At 36.1% G+C, this 21,187-nt stretch overlaps 1 protein-coding gene across 3 annotated transcripts in view; it reads left to right on the top strand.

Moving 5' to 3' along the window:
- The window catches only part of SCAF11 (SR-related CTD associated factor 11), an 80,043-nt gene that overhangs the window by 41,329 nt on the left and 17,527 nt on the right, over positions 1-21,187 (top strand). For all 3 annotated transcript variants that reach the window (XM_063620204.1, XM_055246770.2, XM_063620203.1), the window contains 3 exons: positions 5,113-5,190; positions 8,599-8,699; positions 11,807-11,871. In XM_063620204.1, the coding sequence (XP_063476274.1) occupies positions 5,113-5,190; positions 8,599-8,699; positions 11,807-11,871 (244 nt within the window). The remainder of the gene's footprint in view (positions 1-5,112; positions 5,191-8,598; positions 8,700-11,806; positions 11,872-21,187) is intronic.

Raw genomic sequence — 21,187 nt, 5'->3', positions numbered from 1 at the left:
ATATGGGTAGTTTACTGAGTTTTTTGTTTTTACACTAGGTAAAGTGTTACCTATTAATTGTCAGAATAAATTAAGATTACATGTAATTCTCCCCAACTGTTATCTTGGAGAACATGAAAGGATTTTAAGTAGTTTGATGAAATGCATTCTTACTGGGGGTTAATTTTATCACTGACAGCCATTTGTCCTTTAGGGATACACTCCTGAATGCTGGTATAAAGAACCACAATTTCACTAATACGGATTGACAAAGACTGTCTTGAAAGAACTGGTTAAATGTGATAGGGAACATGTAGGCTGACTGCAGGTGAACAATTAATTTGGAAGTACAGGTGAGGTGTCTTGGAACCATAAATGAAAAAAGATAGGTCCTGGAAAATAGCTTTAAAATAAGCGTTAGCCACTAACGGTATGCATTCCTAAGTCATCTTCATTGATTTTGAACTAGAATTTTGTATAACATGCTCTATTTTGTTAGTAGGTAGATGTTCGAGATTCCCACAAACAGGCAAACCTACCTATAAGCATAGATACTGAGATTTAGTCTTTAAGTATTTGTCTTAACACTTGTTTCTCTCTCTCTAAGAGGAGCTATCTATAAGCAGCCTATGTGATTGAGGATAGAGCAGCAGGAGGAAGCGAGAAATTAGAAATCAAGGATCCTGAATTCCCAAATAAGGAAGGTTTCTTGTTCTTACATTTAAATGTGGGTTTGTCTGAGCTGAGAATTTACAATGCTTCAGAATAGTAGGGTGTGTTTTACTGAAATCATTAGAAAGATTATTTTTTTCTATCAAAATTGCCTCCTTAACTGATACAACCTTAGTACAGAGCATTCACAGTAAAACATATGCTCTGTTTAATACACATTACACTGTAAAGCAGTGAGCAAATTCCATTAATTTTGTAGCTGTATCATAAAGCCAATGATGTTATTAGACTACTTGGTTATGAAACTGAATTAGATACTTCAAAGGTTATTGAAATGAAAGTCAGTAATTCAAACAAGTGAATCATTGAAGGATATTTTATTGTATATAAGGAATCAAAATGGTAAATAATTGAAGGATATTTTTATTGTATTTAAGGAAACAAAATTTGAGATAATTTTCTTCAAAATTGAAATAACTTAAAAAATAGATAAGTATTAGTTAAAATTTCTCTACATTAGTTTAAAATGTGAACTTTTAAAACCTCACAACTTGGAAATTTAATTGTAAATTTTACTCTGAAAACTAAATACATCTTTGAGACCTTTCTGGATGGATATCTGCTGGATATAAGAGTGAGGCATCCTTGCGAGTTCCTTCAAATTAGGCCAGTCAGGGCCGGGTGTGGTGGCTCACGCTTGTAATCCCAGCACTTTGGGAGGCCAAGGTGGGCCAATCGCTTTGAGCTCAGGAAGTTTGAGACCAGCGTGGGCAACATGGCAAAACCCGATCTCTACAAAAAATACAAAAAATTAGCTGGGCATGGTGGTGCGTGCCTGTAGTCCCAACTACTTGGGAAACTGAGGTGAGGCCATCACTTGAACCTAGGAGGTTGAGGTTGCAGTGAGCCGTGATGCCGCTGCACTACAGCCTGGGCGAGAGGGTGAGACCCTGTTTAAAAGAAAAATTATGATGGCTGAGTCTGTGTCAAAGAAAATTAACTTATTTTTGGTGTTAACTAAATTATCCTTAGGAAATTACATTTTATATAGATTGTGATGATACATGGCAGTAGTTTTCCTATTACTACTACTTTTTTTTTCTTGTTTTTCCTTTGTGTTTTTGTAATACCAGTGGAACCTTTTCTTAAAATGAAACTTTAGACAAATCTAAGACAATTATGCTTAAGGAAAAAAAAAGGGGGAAATCTTACTCAGAACTCTGTTTTTTGAAACAGATCAAATGGAATGGGTCAGAACAGGTGTGATGGCTCCTCCTGTAATCCCAACACTTTGGGAGGCTGAGGTAGGAGGATCGTTTGAGCACAGGAGTTCAAGATGAGCCTGGGCAATATAGTGAGACCCTGTCTCTATGAAAAAAGTTAAAAAAAAAAAAAAAAAGAAAAGAAAAGAAAGCTAGGCCCGGTGATACATGCATGTAGTCCCAGCTACTTGGGAGGGTAAAGTGGAAGAATTGCTTGAGCCCCAGGAGTTCAAGCCTGCAGTAAGCTGTGATCAGGTGACTGCACTCCAGCGTGGGCAACAGAGTGAAACCCTACCTTAAAAAAAAAATAATAATAACAGCTTAGATTAAAACTGTCATAATTCAAAATTGTAAAGGAAGGCTGGGCACAGCCGCTCACGCCATTAACCCCTCCAAGGCAGGTTGATCGCTTAAGCCCAGGAGTCCAAGACCACCCTGGGCAACATGGTAAAACCCCATCTGTACGAAAAATACAAAAATTAGCTGGGTATGGTGGCATGCACCTGTAGTCCCAGCTACTCAGGAGGCTGACAAAGGAGGATCATCTGATCTGAGTCTGGGAGGCAAAGGCTGCAGTGACCCATGATAGCACCACTGCACTCCAGCCTGGATGACAGAGCAAGACCCTGTCTCAAAAAATAGCACCACTGCACTCCAGCCTGGATGACAGAGCAAGACCCTGTCTCAAAAAATAAAAAATAAAAAATGAAAGAAAAAGTTGTAAAGGAAAGAAGGCAATTTAGCTAATGTCAATAGAGGAAATTTAATAAAGAAAAAATGAGATTGTATGATTTGAGAGTCTTTGAAAGATTTGATGCATCTGATATGAATTTCTTGAACACGTGACTTTCTTTGGATCTTAGTGTCACAAATCAAAATAGCTAAAATAACGAAGTACTTGGATTTCCATCTACGTCATAAACTTTGCAAATTCCAATAAAAATTGTTAAGTACTCATGTCTCTCACTTGTATATGTATCATATTATGGTTGTCTTTTGTTAATTAATCAAGTTTTTTTGTTACTAAAACTAGTTGATTACAAGACCTTACATAATATTTAGTATATGCCACACTTCTAGGAATTATTTATTCCCATAAAAACCTTAGAGGTAAGTTATTTTTTCTCATTTTCACAAATAAGGTTACTGAGGCACAGAGAGACTGTAACTTGCTCAAGTTTACTCAAAAGACAAGATATGAAAGTAGTACAGTAAATTCACAGCCTCTACACATCTTAGTTTTTACAAAAAAAGAACAAATTTTCATTTATTACCATATAACCTTTTTATTAACATTTCTCTAAATTTACCTTTAAAATAAGAATAAGAAATATATTTTGAAGCTTTTGTAAAAATAGGAAGCACTAGGAATATTTCACTTTTAACTTTATTTATCTATGTTTCAGAGATGGGATCTCACTCTGTTGCCTAGGCTGCAGTACAGTGGTGTGATCATGGCTTACTGCAGCCTCGAACTCCTAGGCTCAAGGGATCCTCCTGCCTTGGCCGCTCAGAGTGTTGGCATTACAGGCATGCACCACCATGCTCAGCCAGATTTCAACTTTTAAATATTTTTGAAAACCGTAAATGTAGCACTAATATAATCTCTAAGAAATTTCATACAGGGTATGCCAGCGGGATAAACAACAATAGTTATTATGTTAAGTTCTTCAAACTAGACAATGTATTATTAAAAAATATATGAACTTCTTTGTTGCTGAAGCAAAGCTTCTTAAGGTCAAGTTTTCCATAGGGAAAGTAATAGCCTCCTCAATCCATAGTACTTAAAAGTAGGCTGAACTGGCTTCTTCCAGTCTGAACCAATTTAATATAGTAAGGTCACATTTCCTAATTCAGATGTGGTAAAGCTTTTTTCCCATTGAAGCCCGCTTAGAAAGAAAATAGTAACTCAGCCCATATTTTGGGTGCTCCCAAAGTGACTTATGAGCTTTGTGAAAATGTGTTAAATGATCAAGGACCATACACAATCTGCTCTACTTTTACTTGTGTAAGCATGTCTTGATACGTGGTAAAACCCAGAAAGGCAAAGATCACATTTTTTACATAGGAATAATATATCTGGTTTCCATTACTATCTTTGCTCTTTGAGACTATTGCTATTAGATTGTTAAAATTCCGTTTTATTTTTGTAACCATAGGTATTAGTAATATCACCTTTTGGTACGCTCTTTGCAGAGTTTTCCCTCCTACCCTAATAGAAATTGCACTTCATCTTAAATTCTTTAAATAATGTAAACTCATTCTTATACAAATATTTAATAGTTTTATCAGAAGAACTCTTATAGTTGATGCACAGGAATTTTAAAAGGACAGGAAATAAAGCAAGATAATGTTGACTTATATTCATAGAATCAGTTAAGGACCAATTTCCTTAATAAATAAAGAGCACCTACAACTCAATTTGAAAAAGAGTAGCAACTTAATAAAAACCTAAGCAAAGAACTTCAATAGACAGCTTAAAGAAAAGGAACTTTGAATAGTCCTTAAAAATAGGAAAATATGCTCAACCTTACTCCTATAAAAGGAAATGTAAACTAAAAAACTCTTATTATGCTGTTAAGGATAAGGCAGCTCTGAATTACTAATATGAATCAATCTTAAGTTTATATATTAAAAAGATACACATATATGCATATGCAATGGATATCCACAAAAGGTTATATAAGAAGCTGCCTCTGGAGTGGTCATCTAGATGGCTGAGGGGAGGGGTGGAGGAGTACTTCATTTTCTTCGTATCTTTCAAATATTTTTATTGCTGGCACAACTACCTATTTAATGTAACTAATTTGGGGGAAAAATATTAAGTCATAGAATATTAAAATTTGTGAGGGACCTTTTGGAGCCATTTGGAGTGACCCAAGTTTAGCATAACAGCCAGCTTTACATCACAGAACTGCTGCTGTCAGCCCAACTCATATTTCACTATACTAGTAGTTCTCAACTGGGCAGCGTATCTTAATGGCGTTTTAATAACAGATTCTGTCTCATTCATCATTGTATTCCAATTATCTAGCATACAGGAGGTATTCAGTAAATGCTTGAATGAAACAAATTTAAGGTATAAAAATATTTTTTTCTTTCGAAGATAGAGATGAAAATAATTTTCCTTTATTATGGAAGTTTATAATTTTGATCTAAAGAAACATTTGTAAAGATTAATTTGTTAATCACTTTTCAGACACTGGCTTCATGTCCTATTGACCGTAAACCTTTTCAGGCAGTGTTTAAATTCAGTGCATTGGAAGGTTATGTTAAGGTAAGTCTTTTTATTCTGCAACATGAATTATGTAAGAATTAATTGAAGCTGTTTGACTTTGATTTCCAGTTTGTGTATATTTGAAAATTGTTCAACTTAAGGTTTAATATGTTATTTTAATCCTCCTTAGCATGATAAATTTATACCTTTCAACTAATATACTTAAATTCTGAACCTTTTATTCATTTGTCCCCTAAAGAGGGCATATCCATAATGATCACCTTGTAATATACCACAAAATGTATTAGATCTCTGATAATCTGAAGGACGTTTCCTACTAAGGCTTAATTATAAAATACTTAACATTTTAGAATATCTTGAATGTGAGGACTTCTTCCCATATTTCAAACAATTTAATTGGATAGCACTTTGAATACATATTTTCCATTGAAAAAATGTTTGAAATGAAGTATTAGATTCAAAGACCAACTCCCACAAAACCTTAAGTCCAAAATAACTGAAAACTGTGTTTTCCTGAAAAACATAATAATTTTGAAATTAGCCAATAAAATTAAATTCTGCTTCCCTCATTAATGTTACTTACTGTTGTGAGCCATGATTATGATTTGTATTTATGTTAATTTTTTGCTTACCTGAAAAAGCAAAAAATATGTCTGAGTTCAGTAAGAAGAAAAAAGGAGAAGAGTAGTAGTTAAGTATATGAGAAAGATTTCTTGATGTATCACTACCAAGTCATGAATGAAAAATAGCTAAAAATGAGAGTACTCAATATAAACATAAGTGATGCCATTAATAGGAGAAACAAACTGTTTTTAGGTAGCACTGTTAGTCTTTGTCCACTTGGTTACTGTCTATGTAAGCAGAAAAGGGGATGGAAGCAATGTACAACTATTTAATTATTTGTCTTTCTCAGTGTAGGTTTTTATAATTTGTTCTGATATATTTTTACCAGATGAATCTTGATGCAAGGTACAAACAGGACTGCAATTCAAATAAACGGTTGGCTTGTTGTAATTTTTTTTTTTTTTTTTTTTTTTTTTTTTTTTTTTTTTTTTTTTTTTTTTTTTTTTTTTTTTTTTTTTTTGAGACGGAGTCTTGCTCTGTCACCCAGGCTGGAGTGCAGTGGCACAATCTCGGCTCACTGCAAACTCCGCCTCCCGGGTTCATGCCATTCTCCTGCCTCAGCCTCTCCGAGTAGCTGGGACTACAGGCGCCCGCCACCACGCCCGGCTAATTTTTTGTATTTTTAGTAGAGACGGGGTTTCACCGTGGTCTCGATCTCCTGACCTCGTGATCCGCCCGCCTCGGCCTCCCAAAGTGCTGGGATTACAAGCGTGAGCCACTGCGCCCGGGCTTGTTGTAATTGTATAACTTTGCCATCAATGCAAATTAGTTTATATCTCAGAAAAAAGATAAAACATTATAGAAGTGTAATATAATAAGTGTGGCTTTTCCTGAAGACATATTCTCCATCTTTCCAAACCCTGTTTGTGTGTATAATTACGTTGCAAAAGATTCATTAGTGTAAAATAGATTCCAAATATATTTTTCTGTGAAATTATGTTTTCTTGCTTAGAATAAAATTTTATTTGATAGACTTTGTATTTTACTTAAAAGTTTGGTACAGTGCTAGTTTAATTTTAACTTAAAAGGTATTTCTTGGCACATATCTTCCACATTCTCTTAAGTGCCTTCCCTAGACCTTTACTTCTTTCGAATCTTCACTTCGTTATTTTTTTTCCCTTTGCAACTGAACTCTTGAATTCTACAACTACCTCTTCTCAATTCTTACTCACGTTTCAGTTCCCATAGAACATTTATCTCTATTACCTTATTTTACAAACACTACCCTCACCAAGGTCCAGGCTCAGACTTCCACATTCCATGGGTTTGTTTTCTGCGTGTAGTGCTGCTGACTACCCTCTACTTCCTTCGGCTTCTAAAACATCCTTCTCTTGTGGGTATGTATGTATGTATGTATGTATGAATGATTGTTTTACTTCTCGGTCCTTTCAAAATCTTCTTTGTCATATCCCTACCCTCCTGTTCCTTTTCTTAGTCATTAGGGCTCATACGATCTTCATTTAAATTCTCTCAGTATACTTCCTAAGTCTTCTCAGCTATTATACTTCAGTAGCTTTAAGTACTACCTATATTTGGATGCTTCTAAAATTGTCACTATCCTAGACTTCTTTACTGAGAGCCAGACCTGTATTTGCAACCACTTGTGCATCTCTATCTGGAATACCAACAAAATCTAACATTAACAAACTCCAAATTAATCACATTCCCTACCCCTTTCCCCAGCCCCAATAGTTAATGGAATCACAGCCTCAGTCACCAAGATCAGAAATATCTGGGACTTTTCCAGTTTTCTCTCCCTCATCTGTTTTTTTCTGCTCAATGTCTTAAATATGTTTCTGCTTTATCCCTCCATTGTTCCCTCTTTGTAGACCCCTATTCTTTCATCTAATTAGTGTTGTCTGATGGAAGTCTACTATAAGCCACTAAATAACTAAAATTTTAAGTAGGCATCCTAAAATAATAAAAAAATGAAATAAATTGAATGATATATTTTATTTTTAATCCAATATATCTAATGTATTAGCTCAACATGTAATATTTTAAAATTATTATTGAGAGATTTTACATTCTTTTAAAAAATTGTACTAAGTCTTTGAAATCTTGTGTCTATTTTATACTTGTAGCACATTCCAATTTAGACGAGCCACATTCCAAGCACTGAGTAGCCATATGTGGCTAGTGACTGTTGTCTTGGACAGCATAGATCTAGTCTATCTTAAGAGCTTTGATTTCCTGGTTTTTATAGTCTCTTCTTAACTGGTTGATTCTCCATATCACACCAGAGTTATCTTCCTAAAAACAAATTTGATCATCGCATTCACTTGCTTTAAAAAGTCCACTTACTCTCTGATGCCTGTAGATTTTCTTATTCAAGAACCTTTACAGTCAAGTCCTAACACATTTCACCAATTTCACATCTAGCTACTCTGTTTTTCCCTGTCTACATTGGCTTCTCACTGTTCCTTACAACTCTGTTCTTTCCTCCATCTAGAATATTTTTTTCTTAGACCAATTCCTAACTATCCTTTAAGACCAACTCGTAAATCATCTACTCATTAAAGTCTTCTGTGACATCCTCAGTTAATTTCTGAGTCCTATATGTATATACAAATCTGTGTTCATATCTCTGTTATGAGCACTTAATCTGTTTATGCTTAGCTCTCACTATTTTGTTTGCCCAGAGCTAAGCACACTTACTAAGCTTATGGTTTAGCATGCTTGAATGAATAAGCATATGTATTTGGACTACACTTTTTAATTGGACAATTTTGTTTCTGTAATTTTAATCATTTCAAGGAAGAATTTAAAAAGTTATTTGTAATGCTGAATTGTTGCTCTAAATTAATTTTACTTTTCTCATAGGTTCAAGTAAAAAAACAGCTGAGAGAAACAAAAGACAAGAAAAATGAAAACTCATTTGAGAAACAGGTCTCCTGTCATGAAAATTCTAAAAGCTGTATAAGGTTAGTGATTAACTTTAGAAGTGGAATGCAAATGAACGGAACAGAAGTTAACTAGTACAAAAATGGTATTTAAAAAAACGAAGTGGGGTTTAAATGTATTTAATCACTTACTCAGAAGCACACACTTGATAATTTAAGAAGGGACTAGCTGAAATCTGAGAATCTAATTTGAGCTCTACTCTGTTTTTGGTGAAGAATTGGTTCTGGCTGGGCATGGTGGCTCACTCCTATAATCCCAGTGCTTTGGGAGGCTAAGTGAGAGGATCACATGAGACCACGAGTTTGGTACCAGCCTGGGGAACATAGTGAGGACCGTCCTCCCCTCCTCTGTCTCTACTAAAAAATAACACAAAATAAAAAGAATTAAAAGAATTCATTCTTTTCAGTTTATTTCTGAATCTGTTTTAGACCAAACCTTTTGTAAAATAAAATGTTCAGCAATGTAAAATTTCTGAATGCTGGCCAGGTGTGGTGGCTCACACCGTAAGGCTAGCACTTTGGGAGGCTGAGGTGGGAGGATCACTTGAGCTCAGGAGTTCAAGACCAGCCTAGGCAACATAATGAGACACTGTCTCTACTAAAAATTTACAGATTAGCCAGGCATGGTGACACATGGCTGCAGTTCCAGCTACTCAGGAAGTTGAGGCAGGGAGATATCTTGAACCCAGGAATCTGAGGCCGCAGTGAGCTATGATCACACCAGTGCATTCCAGCCTGAGCAACAGAGCAAGACTCTGTCTCAGAAACAAACCAAAATTCTGAATGCTTACCCTTATTTTTGTACTTAATCACATACCAATATTAAACACCTAATAGATAAGCATTGGTGCTCATACCACACTGTGAATAGCACTGATCAAGTTATTTATGGACAAAAAGTAGGAAATACTTAATGGTATAGCACAACATTCTTCATCAGTTATTATTTAAACTGTTTATTAATCTTCACATACTGCTTTCCTGTGTTGCAGCAGGCACTTGCTATCTACTATAACAAGTGTTTATGTTAAAACATTTTTAGAAATATATAGGTTTCTTTTTTTTTAGTTGCTATTAAAACCATTGCCTATTTTAACATAAATGCCTAGAAATGCAGTGTTTAATACTTGAGTTTAGTAGATGTTTAACACATTTTTGAAGTAAATTGAATATTGAGTAGTACACTGGAACTTAAGTAATGCTTAAATAACTTGTTCTAATACATTTGAAACTTAAGCTCATTTTGATCTGAACTGTATTTAGAGCTGTCCAAGAGTTGAATTTTTAAGTCAATATGTTGTCAGATTCATAATTAAATCTATGATTCATTAGTACTTTTCATCAGAATACTAATTTCTTAAAAGCAAGTTTATTTAGTTCCTAAAACAGTTGGCAGTAGTTTATTCAACCTATCACTAGTTTATAACACTGTAGCTCCTTAGATGTTAACTTTTGGGTAGTTATGGCATTCTTTAAGAATGTGAAGAATGATTCAGATCCCTTCTGCTAGAAAAATACACGTTTACAGACATAAAACTTTGTATATGATTTCAAGGTATTCATGGAATACCCACTCCAAGAGCCTACCCATGAGCCCCAAAGTTAGTAACTGCATTAGACCAAATTTTATAATTATTTCTGAAAAATGCTTATCAGCTTTGGTTCTTGCATTTGTATTTACATAGTAGATAGTAGTACACTTTTCCCAGGCATAGTGAAGAAATACCTTTTAGTAGAAATACTTTAATTCTTGATAAACTCATATCACTGGCTGTGACAGTATCATAGATGTGCTTTTTTTTTTTTGCTCCCTCAAAATTACCCAATTCTCTTGGCTCTTGCCAAGGGTGTAGTGGTCATCACAGAATGACCTATAAGGCTCACAGCTCTATTTGAGTCTAACATAGCAAAAATCGTCCCCATATTTAACTGCTTTTTCTGAGATTTGTCATAAGGAAATAACAGCTGCAAAATTAATAATTTGCCTTTGCCTACCAAGGCATAGCTTAACTATTTTTCCCAAGGTGGAAAATCTGCCAGCTGTTGGATATCTACATTATACTCTTTTTTGGAGTCTTGGATGTTTTTAGTAGTCCTGTCATTCAGTCTTCTGTTTACTGAATGCTTGGTCTTCCAACACACAGACAAACTCCATTCAGTTTTGCCTCTCCCTTCCAAAGCAATAAAACCCTGGGACCTCTCTCTTTCTGATACTTTTTACCAGTTCCAAAGAAGGCATTGCAGTGGTATTTTGTTTCTTGGTAGTGAACCTCCATTTTAAGTCATTGTAGAGAATGGTAACTGAGTGAGGAGTGGAACTAATCATGCTTTCTTTGCTAGAATTTCCTAATGGTCCTTTTAAAAAAGATACCTGCTTACCTCTACTCTGCATGGCTCAATAGCCAGTCAGTCATGATCAGCCAATAAGATTATTGTTTAAAGACTGAGATGAGGCCAGACGTGGTGGCTCATGCCTGTAATCTCAGCACTTTGGGAGGCTGAGGTGGGAGAATCACTTGAGATCTGGGGTTTGAGACCAGCCTGGGCAACATAGTGAGACCTCATGTGTAGTAAAAAAAAATAATAAGAATAAGAATAAAAAATATATTAGCCAGGCATGGTAGCTTACACCTGTAATCCCAGTACTTAGGGAGGCCAAGGCGGGAGGATCACTGAGCCCAGGAGTTCAAGAACAACCTCAGGAACAAAGGGAAACTCTCTGCAAAAATAGACAAAATTAACCTGACAAGGTGGTGCATGCCTGTAGTCCCAGCTACTCGGGAGGCTGAGCTGGGAGGATTGCTTCCGCCCAGGAGGTCAAGACTGCAGTGAGCCCTGATTGCACCACACCAGTCCAGCCTGGGTGTCAGCAAAATCCTGTCTCAAAAAAAAAAAAAAAAAAAAGACTGAGATTATACAACTCAATAGATATTAAAACCTAACTTGACATTCTGATACCTCATAGAAGTCTGTGAGAATATCCTTCAAACCATTTACCAGATTTCAGCATAGTTACCAAAATCAGTGCATGATAGATTTCATTTTGATGGAGGAGAATGAGTTGAAAATAAGTGAGCAAAACGACAGTTTTTTTCTTAATTCTTTCCTGTCTTTGTTGATGTTTACAGAAGAAAAGCCATCGTAAGAGAAGATCTATTAAGTGCAAAAGTTTGTGACATGAAGTTGATACATAGTAAGTGACTTTTTGCTTGTGTATTCTACCTTTTTTTGTTGTTTTTTAATTTAACGGTTGTGTCAGAGTTCTCATCAGTAACACTTCAGGCTGGAAAATAGTCCTCAGAGCTCTGTACATTGTGTTAAATCCTACATAAATTTTGTTTTCATGGAGCAATTTATACTGTTTTCTGCCCTTTTTTCCTTCTTGCTCCCCTTAAAAGGAGTGTGTGTGTGCGTGTGTTGGGACAAAAGAGTGTTTCACAGTTTCTTGGTGTTGACCAGCTCATACTGTGGCCTTATTCCACCCATTAGTGCAGAAGTCCTTAGGGGAGATGAGATTAAATACCTTGTGGGCCAGTTACTGTAAGCAGTAGCAAAGGAAGACTGTGACAGCAAGAAAGTAATTCACAGTTCCTGAAGGAAATTGTAGTTTGGCCTCTAGCCTTACTTCTAATTTGAAACTTTAGAAATAAAGCACCTCTAACATATTTATCTACATGAGCAGTTAAATATTCCTGTCTTCTGTTTTTGTCTGGTACATGATTTTCTAATACACAGGAAGGCTTTGCAGCAGAGCCTGAATAAGAATGACAACATCCATAGTTCTTTGTGACTCTTCCTTGGGGGTTCAGGTTGTTTATTCTGTCCCAAAGAACATCTTACTATGATCTGTTTGTAAGCAAGGAGGTAGGCATTTATTTTCCAGACTAAGTCACAGTGAATTTTCACTTACAGCTAGAACTAGTGAATTAGTGAGCTGTGAAAGAATTAATTTATTGTTTTAAAAAGTGAATAACTTCATTTTTTATGCATTATGAATACTAAGTTTTGTTTTTTGTTGGTTTTGTTTTTGATTAGAATTAATATGATCCCTTAGGTTAGATTTACAGATTAACAAATGTTCTACCTTTGAAATTTTACTATTAAAGTGAAATTGAAACAAAAGTTGGTTTGATCTCTGGACTTCTGTGGTTAAAAAGGCATTTTTCTTTTGTCAGCTTTAGATATGAAAACAGTCTTTGCTTTTCTATGTCATTGCTGTAGATTAGCATTCTTTTTTTATGAATAGCATTTGCTTGCCAATTCTAAGAACCAATATAAAATTTACTGCTGAGGAAGATTAAATGATGTTACAGATTTTCTCTAGATAATTTGGCCCATTAAATTATGCTAGTCTTAGTTTTAAGACCACTGACCACTGTAATTTTCTTAAAGTGTATATCTCTTGCCTGGGCTCATTTTTAGAAGGTGAAATACAGGAAAATCTTAAATTCCATATGCTTCAGTATAGTAAAGCTCATTTATAAGCATCTATGATTAATTCTGATTTGAGATTTTGTTTTACTGTTTAGAATGTGGAATATTAGATTGGATAGCTATTTTAAAATTATAATGAGGAAAAAAACAATTTCTGCCAGAAGGTTAACATTGCCTAAGGCCTGTAACTCAATGCTGTATCTACTTAAGATGCCTGAAGTCATTTGTTTGGTTTAGGATAGGCAGAAATACTCATTATACTTTGAGTGGATAATACAAGAGTGCTGATGCCAAGGTAATTATGAGCAAATGTCTTCACTGACCAACCTGGACTGATTTGAAGGGAACTGGGTATAGTAGTTACCCCTTGTCCATGGGGGATATGTTCCAAGTAGATGCCTGAAACTACAGATAGTACCAAACTCTGTGTATATTATGTTTTTTCCTATATGTACATACCCATGATAAAGTTTAATTTATAAATTAGGTGGTGGAAAGATTAATAATAATGAATAGTAATATAGAACCATTATAACAATATACTGTAATAAAAGTTAGGTGAGTGTGGGCTCTCTCAAAATTTCTTACTGTACTTACTCTTCTTCCTTAGTCTCCTTGTGATGAAGGTAGAGTGACACAAGATTTCATCATGTTATTCAGAATGGTGTACAATTTAAAACTTAAGAATTGTTTGTATCTGGAATTTTCCATTTAACATTTTTGGGCTGCGTTTGACCACAGGTAACTGAAACTGCAGAAAGAGACACCATGAATAAGGGGGGACCACTTTACTCATGGATTATCCATTTAGTTATGAATAGTTTTGCTATGATGTTACTTTTTACTAGGGAAATTTGATAAGTCTAACATGGTCAGTTTTTCTTCCTATATTGAAATAGATTATTTATTGGATGAAGTAGCTTATATTTAGGTATTACATTAGATGAAAATTATTCAGGTTTAAATTCTAGATTCATACTCAGTATTGGATGTTCATACTCGGAGAAGCAAAAGGGAATTGAGATCACTCATACATTCAACAAATACATAACTGTACTGAGCACAGTGACTCTTAGGGGTATAGTAGTGAACAAAAACAACAAAGTGCTTGTCAATGGGATCTTCTCGTAGACAAACACAAATATAAATATATAAAAGACAGGCGGTAATAAATGCTTTAAAGAAGAATAAAGCTGGGTAAAAGGTTAAAGGGTGATGACATTGTGGAGATGACAGTTTATTTAAAGTGTTAGGGAAACCCTCTTGAATAAAGATATATTTGAGCAGTGACCTTCAAGAAGTAAGAAATTAAACCATGAAGATATCTCAGGGAAGATTGTTCGGGGCAAGGGAACACAGCAAGTGTAAAAGCCTGAGACAGGAATATTCTTGGAATGTCTCCAAAGAATAGCAAGGGGGTTAGTGTGGCTAGAATGACTGAATTAGGTAGATGGAGGAGAAAGAGTAAGACATAAGGGGAGATCATTTAGGGCCAGTGTGAGCTAGGGAGTGTTTTCAGGAGTAACATGATCTGGTACATTTTAAAATGATTACTCTGGCTGTGAAGGGAAGAAAATCATAGACGAATGAGTAGAAGTGGAAATTGACTATTTAGGTGGCTTTTTTCTTTTTTGTTCTTTTTGTTTTAGGTGGCGTTTTTCTAGGCCACAAATTACAGTGGCTTGGGCCAAGGAGATATTAGTGGAGATGGTGAGAAGTGGTTCAATTCTGTATGTACCATTGATCCTTGAAAACACAAGAGTTAGGGGTACCCCTGCACAGTCAAAAATCAGTGTATAACTTTTGACTGCCTCAGAACTTGACTACTAATAGCCTGCTGTTGACTGGAAACCTTACAGATAACATAAACAGTTGATAAACACATTTTATATGTTATATGTATTATATACAGTATTCCTACAATAAAGTAAGCTGGAGAAAGAATGTTATTAAGAAATCATAAGGATGAGAAAATACATTTACTATTCATTGAGCAGAAGTGGATCATCATAAAGATCTTTATCCTTGTCTTCACATTGAGTGGGCTAAGGAAGAGAAGGGGTTGGTCTTGCTGTCTTGGATGGCAATGGCAGAAAAGGTGGAAGGGGAAGCAGGAGAGGCAAGCACACTCAGTGTAACTTTTACTGAAAAATGTTCATGAATAAGCAGACCCATGGAGTTCAAACACATGTTGTTCAAGGGTCAACTACATCGTACTTGAAAGATGAAGCTAACAGGATTTGCTGATGGATTGGATATAGGCTACAAGAAAGAAGGAAGTCAGGGTTGACTACAGGGTCTTGACCTAAGGAACTGGTAAAATAGGAGTTGCCAGTTACTGAAATGGGGAAGGCTGGTGGGAGAACGTCTGGGAGGGTATAATGAAGAATTCTCTTTTGGAAGTAGAATGGTAGTGGTTTTTGGGAGTGGGGAAAATAGGGAGATATTTGTCAAGGGATTCAGAGGTTCAGTTATGCAAGATGAATCAATTCTGGATACCTAATGTATAGATGTACAGCAATGTGGATATAATTAATAATGGTGTATTGTACACTTGAAATTTGCCAAGCCAGTAGATCTTGTATTCTCACTACAAGAAAAAGGGAGAATGGTAACTGTGAGGTGATGCATATGTTTAGTTTGTGGTGATTATTTTCACAATGTGTACATATATCAGAACATTAAGTAGTATACCTTAAATATATACAATTTTTGTCAATTATACCTCAATAAAGATGAGGAGCAAATTCGTTTTTCAATAAGTAAGGTGTCTACGACCATAGAGATGCTCTGAAGAAATTGGATGTTTGCATTTCATGTACAAATAAGATCTATTCATCTTCGTGTTATTTTAATGGTGAACAGTTTGTGTTGATACATGTTTATGTATGCTTGACTCCTCAGTTAAATTGATGGTTTCCTCCAGTTATCATTTCTTTTCTCACTCTTGAGTTCAGGCAGAATGTTTAAGACTATGATGATCAGAAATAAGATTGAGGCAACATGGTGAAACCACCTCTACAAAAAATACAAAAATTAGCCAAGTGTGATGATACACACCTGTAGTCCCAGCTACTCTGGAGACTGAGGTGGGAGGATCACCTGAGCCTGGGGAAGTTGAGGCTGCAGGTGTGTCATGATCATGCCACTGCACTCCGGCGTGGGCGCCAGAGTAAGACCCTTTCTCAAAAAAATAAATAAAAGGAAATAAGACTGAAAAGGAAGATTGCTGTGCAAGTAGACACAAATAAAAGTTTTTTTCATTGAGATACAATGCGGTGAAACTGTTTTAGAAAAACTAACCTGGTTAAAGTATTCCAAAAGGATGAGAAGCCAAGTAATCTGTTAGAAAGTTTCTAAAGATGTCAAAAGAGGAGGTTAATAAGATAACTCTGTCTTCTGAGATTATGTATTAACATCATTTTGTAAAGTCTTTTTTAAAAGGCTAAATGTCTTGTCCGAGATCACATTGCTAATAATTGGAGCCACCAGAATTTGATCCAGTCTTCTGACTCCATATCCGATGCCACTTTCTACTACAAAATAATACCAAAGCATGATATTGTTAGTGTTACTGACCTTAATTAAGCCTCTCACTTTATGGTTGTCTGCAACCTTTGTAACTTAAATTATTGCCATTCTGATGGATCTTGTTTGGATGTACTTTTGAGCTCAAAAATAATTTTTAATGTAAAATTAGCTCTCTTTCATTTTGATAACAGAATGTCTGCTTCCCACTTATCAGTTAACTGTGATTTTTTTTTTCCTTCAGGCTAAAGGTCATAAATCATAGCTGTAAGATTAGAACTTTTAAGAGTTTTTGCCTTTAATTTGGACATTTCTTCTGTTTTTAATTTTTCTTTTAATTTTCACATTTCTTATGAGGTTTCTTAGACAGTATTTATTAACAAACTGACTAATTAGAAGACTAAGAGAACCTGTAAGTGTAACTTGGAATTATTGCAAAGTTTAGGGGCAGAAATGAGCCTGTCATGCAACAGAAAAGACAGCTTGTATCCTTAAATGTTGACATTTGATGACTAAGCAAGGAACCAAGAGACAAAGTCACGAAGGTAGAGTTAGTGGGGGATTGTGCAAATTGAATACATCTTTATTTACCCAGTTACACTGAACAGAAACCATGATACAGCCTAAGGATAATTTAAATTTCTTTTTATAAAAGAACTACTTGAGAAACTATTGTCTGTCTCTTTATCTAGGATTGATTGGTTAGATTTTAGAGGCAACTCTGCTTAGCTTAGCTTCTTTTTTTCTTTTCTTATATATTTATTTATTTATTTCAGATGGAGTTTTGGTCTTGTTGCCCAGGCTAGAGTGCAATGGCATGATCTCGGCTCACTGCAACCTCCGCCTCCTGGGTTCAAACAATTCTTCTGTCTTAGCCTCCCAAGTAGCTGGGATTACAGGCATGTGCCACCGTGCCCAGCTACTTTTGTATTTTTAGTAGAGACGGGGGAATTTCACCATGTTGGTCAGGCTGGTCTCAAACTGCTGACCTCAGATGATCTGCCTGTCTCAGCCTCCCAAAGTGCTGGGATTACAGGCGTGAGCCACTGCACCTGGCCAAACTTCTTTAATTTCTTAAAGTTTTGTGAAGCAGGATGGGACTGTTCCTTTTTTTTTTTTTTTTTTTGAGACGGAGTCTTTCTCTGTCCCCCAGGCTGGAGTGCAGTGGCGCGATCTCGGCCCACTGCAAGCTCCGCCTCCCGGGTTCACGCCATTCTCCTGCCTCAGCCTCCCGAGTAGCTGGGACTACAGGCGCCCGCCAACACGCCCGGCTAATTTTTTTGTATTTTTAGTAGAGACGGGGTTTCACCGTGTTAGCCAGGATGGTCTCGATCTCCTGACCTCGTGATCCGCCCGCCTCGGCCTCCCAAAGTGCTGGGATTACAGGCTTGAGCCACCGCGCCCGGCCTGGGACTGTTCTTTAAACATAGGTGTGTGACTTTCTATCTGAAGTCATTTGTTATACAGTAATCAAACTAATGAATAGAGCTTATGAAGTTGTGAATTCTTATGTCTTGATTAGAAATTATTATTATAGCCTATAAATATTGTATAATATTAGTTAAAACTTCAGCAGGTCTAATAGATGGTTTTACTTGACAAAACATCAAGCCCCTTGAGTTTTGTACAGTTTTTTACCATTAAAACACCTGTGACTTTGGTAAAATTATATAAACTGTCCAGTTTTCTCATATAATAAAGATGATGTTGCCACACTAGAGGTATAGTGAAAGGTTAGACAACAAACGTATTAGCAAATTTGTTGAGGAAATATCACTTTCTTTCTTCTGTCATACTAGATAACTGAATTATACATTTTTGTTTTTAATCTCCTTTGTATTCACTTTGTTTCTTGGAATGAACATTAATCTTTGGTTTGGGATAGTAGTTTATAATTGATATAGTTTACAGAAAGATCTCCCTTTCAGGCATTTCTTAATGTAGTACTTCTTTAAGTACATACTAGATCCATCTAATTATGTCTTTATTAAACTTTGGAATCAATTAATCAAACTTTAATTGGATGCCTGCCAAGTCCTGGGTTCTAAGCTCAGAGCCTTTATTATACTTGTTTGTATTATACAAAAGGATGTTTTCATGAAACATCCTTTGGGATTAGTGTTTCATGAAACATGTTTGGGGATATGCTGAATTAAAATAAATAAATCAAGCTTCTAGTTAAGCATAGTAGATTGAGTACTTGTTTAATGCTCTGATGCCTCTCATCCCAAATCTCTACTAAAATGACAATAAAGGAATGAAAGAAAAGTGTGGTGTTTTTTTTTTTTTTTTTGAGATGGAGTCTCGCTCTTGTCACCTAGGCTGGAGTACAGTGGTACAATCTCAGCTCACTGCAACCTCCGCCTCCCAGGTCCAAGCGATTCTACTGCCTTAGCCTCCTGAGTAGCTGGGATTACAGGTGCCCGCCACCATGCCCGGCTAATTTTGGTATTTTTAGTAGAGCAGGGTTTCACCATGTTGGCCAGGCTGGTCTCGAACTCCTGACCTCAGGTGATCCACCAACCTCGTCCTCCCAGAGTGCTGGGATTACAGGTGTGAGCCACTGTGCCTGGCCGGAAAGAAAAGTTTTAAGCCACAAAGACAAAAAGCTGGAGAGAGGGGGACAGCACGTAAGTGTCCACAAAATAGAAAGTAAAATAGTATGAGGGGGATGGTAAATTGTCTTAGCAGAAAGCTGATACATAGACATTTCATGGGGAGAATGGAGTTAAGAATCTCAAGACAGTTCACATACCATCAAACCTTAGAAAGTCGAGTTTGGAGGCCTCCATTATCTGTGAAGGCAGAAATATGGGGTGGTTTTAGAAAACAGAATTGGTTAAAAATTTTTAGATCCTGAAGATTCCTGGCTGTGGGTAGAGGAAGGGGAGTACCCAATGAAAGACTGGAGATTTACTCTCTAAAATGAGTATTTGAGGCCAGGCGCGGTGGCTCAGGCTGAGGCAGGAGAATGGCGTGAACCCGGGAGGCGGAACTTGCAGTGAGCCAAGATAGCGCCATTGCACTCCAGCCTGGGTGACAGAGCGAGACTCCGCCTCAAAAAAAAAAAAATGAGTATTTGAACCAGATTTAAACTTTAGCATAAATGATGGTACAGGAAACAACAGAGAGGAAAATTAAGTCAAATGATGAGGCTTCTAGTCCTCTACCCAAGAGCATTTTTCAAAGCACTGGCAGTCTTGATTATTATAATTTTCCAAAGTAGGAAATAAGGGACATCTTCCGGAAAACTGACTTGCCCAAAAGAAAAGACTTAAAGATAATGTCATTTGAGAGTCTTCTAATGAAGTAACCACATGTCTGCTTGATCACCCTACAGTGAAACACATTAGCTGAAAGGCTCTGACCACCCATCTACACCATTTTCAATCAATATTTTAGTGTCCCACAAACAATCAAGGATCTCCAGATGTTTGAGGGAAATCAACATAATAGAGATCAAAACAAAGACAAAAGCAACCTGATGGCACAGACCCAATGCTGGAAAATAGGGAATAACTTAAAAAAACTTAATATCCTCAAAGTCTGAAAGAAGGGATATTTTATCGATGATACAAGAAAAATAATATTTAAGAAAAAGCTTTTAGAAGTTAAAAATATTACAGCAAAAATACAAAAATTCAACAGGAGTAGAAGATAAGTTCGTAAGTCTCAGAAAGTAGGACTAAAAGTCAAAGAGATGATAGGATATTCATTTAAGAGATTCAATATCAAATAATACAATTTCAGAAAGGGAAAATGCAAAAATTTATTTTTAAAAAAGTAAGACAAAGGAAATTTTTCTGTAATAGTAGAGCACAGGTGTCCAGATATGAAGAAATAATATAATACCTAATAAATGCAAAAAGAATTATACCAAATACTTCATAAAGTTCTAGAAGTCTGAGGATGACAAGAGAGAGAGTAAAAACAGACCACATAGAGGATTGGGGTTACAGAGTGTCATCAACAATAGTTGGAGTAGTGAAGCAATGCCTCGAAAACTCTAGGGAAAATAATTACTAACCTAAACAATTCTGTAACCTATCAAACTATCCATCGTGCACTAACTCAGAATTCCCACCCTTTTCCACTTCTGCTGGAGGATGTATGTGTATACTTCACTAAACGAGATAGTAAATGGAAGAACAAAGAGGATTACTGGGATAATGACAAAGGACAATCCCAGAATGACTATTGAACAGCAGCTTTGAGAGTTACCAGTTCATATTGGACCAGGACAAAGAAAGAGTTTTGCCAGGAGAGTGGGGAACAAACTTTATGGATGAGTTGTTGTGTTTGAGTGTATTAAACTCAGATTTATACTTTTGTTGTAGTTAGCTAAATTAATGGTGGATAATAAGGAAGAAAGGGAAAAGAGAAAACAAAGCCATTATTAACCCTAGGAAAATACCTGAAGCTGGCTGGGCACGGTGGCTCACACCCGTAATCCCAGCATTTTGGGAGGCCAAAGTGGGTGGATCACCTGAGGTCAGGAGTTCAAGACCAGCCTGACCAATATGGTGAAACCCCATCTCTACTAAAAA

Source organism: Symphalangus syndactylus, chromosome 17, assembly GCF_028878055.3.
Source record: "Symphalangus syndactylus isolate Jambi chromosome 17, NHGRI_mSymSyn1-v2.1_pri, whole genome shotgun sequence".
Classification (NCBI taxonomy): Eukaryota; Metazoa; Chordata; class Mammalia; order Primates; family Hylobatidae; genus Symphalangus; species Symphalangus syndactylus.
This window is presented reverse-complemented; position numbering and strand designations above follow the sequence as displayed.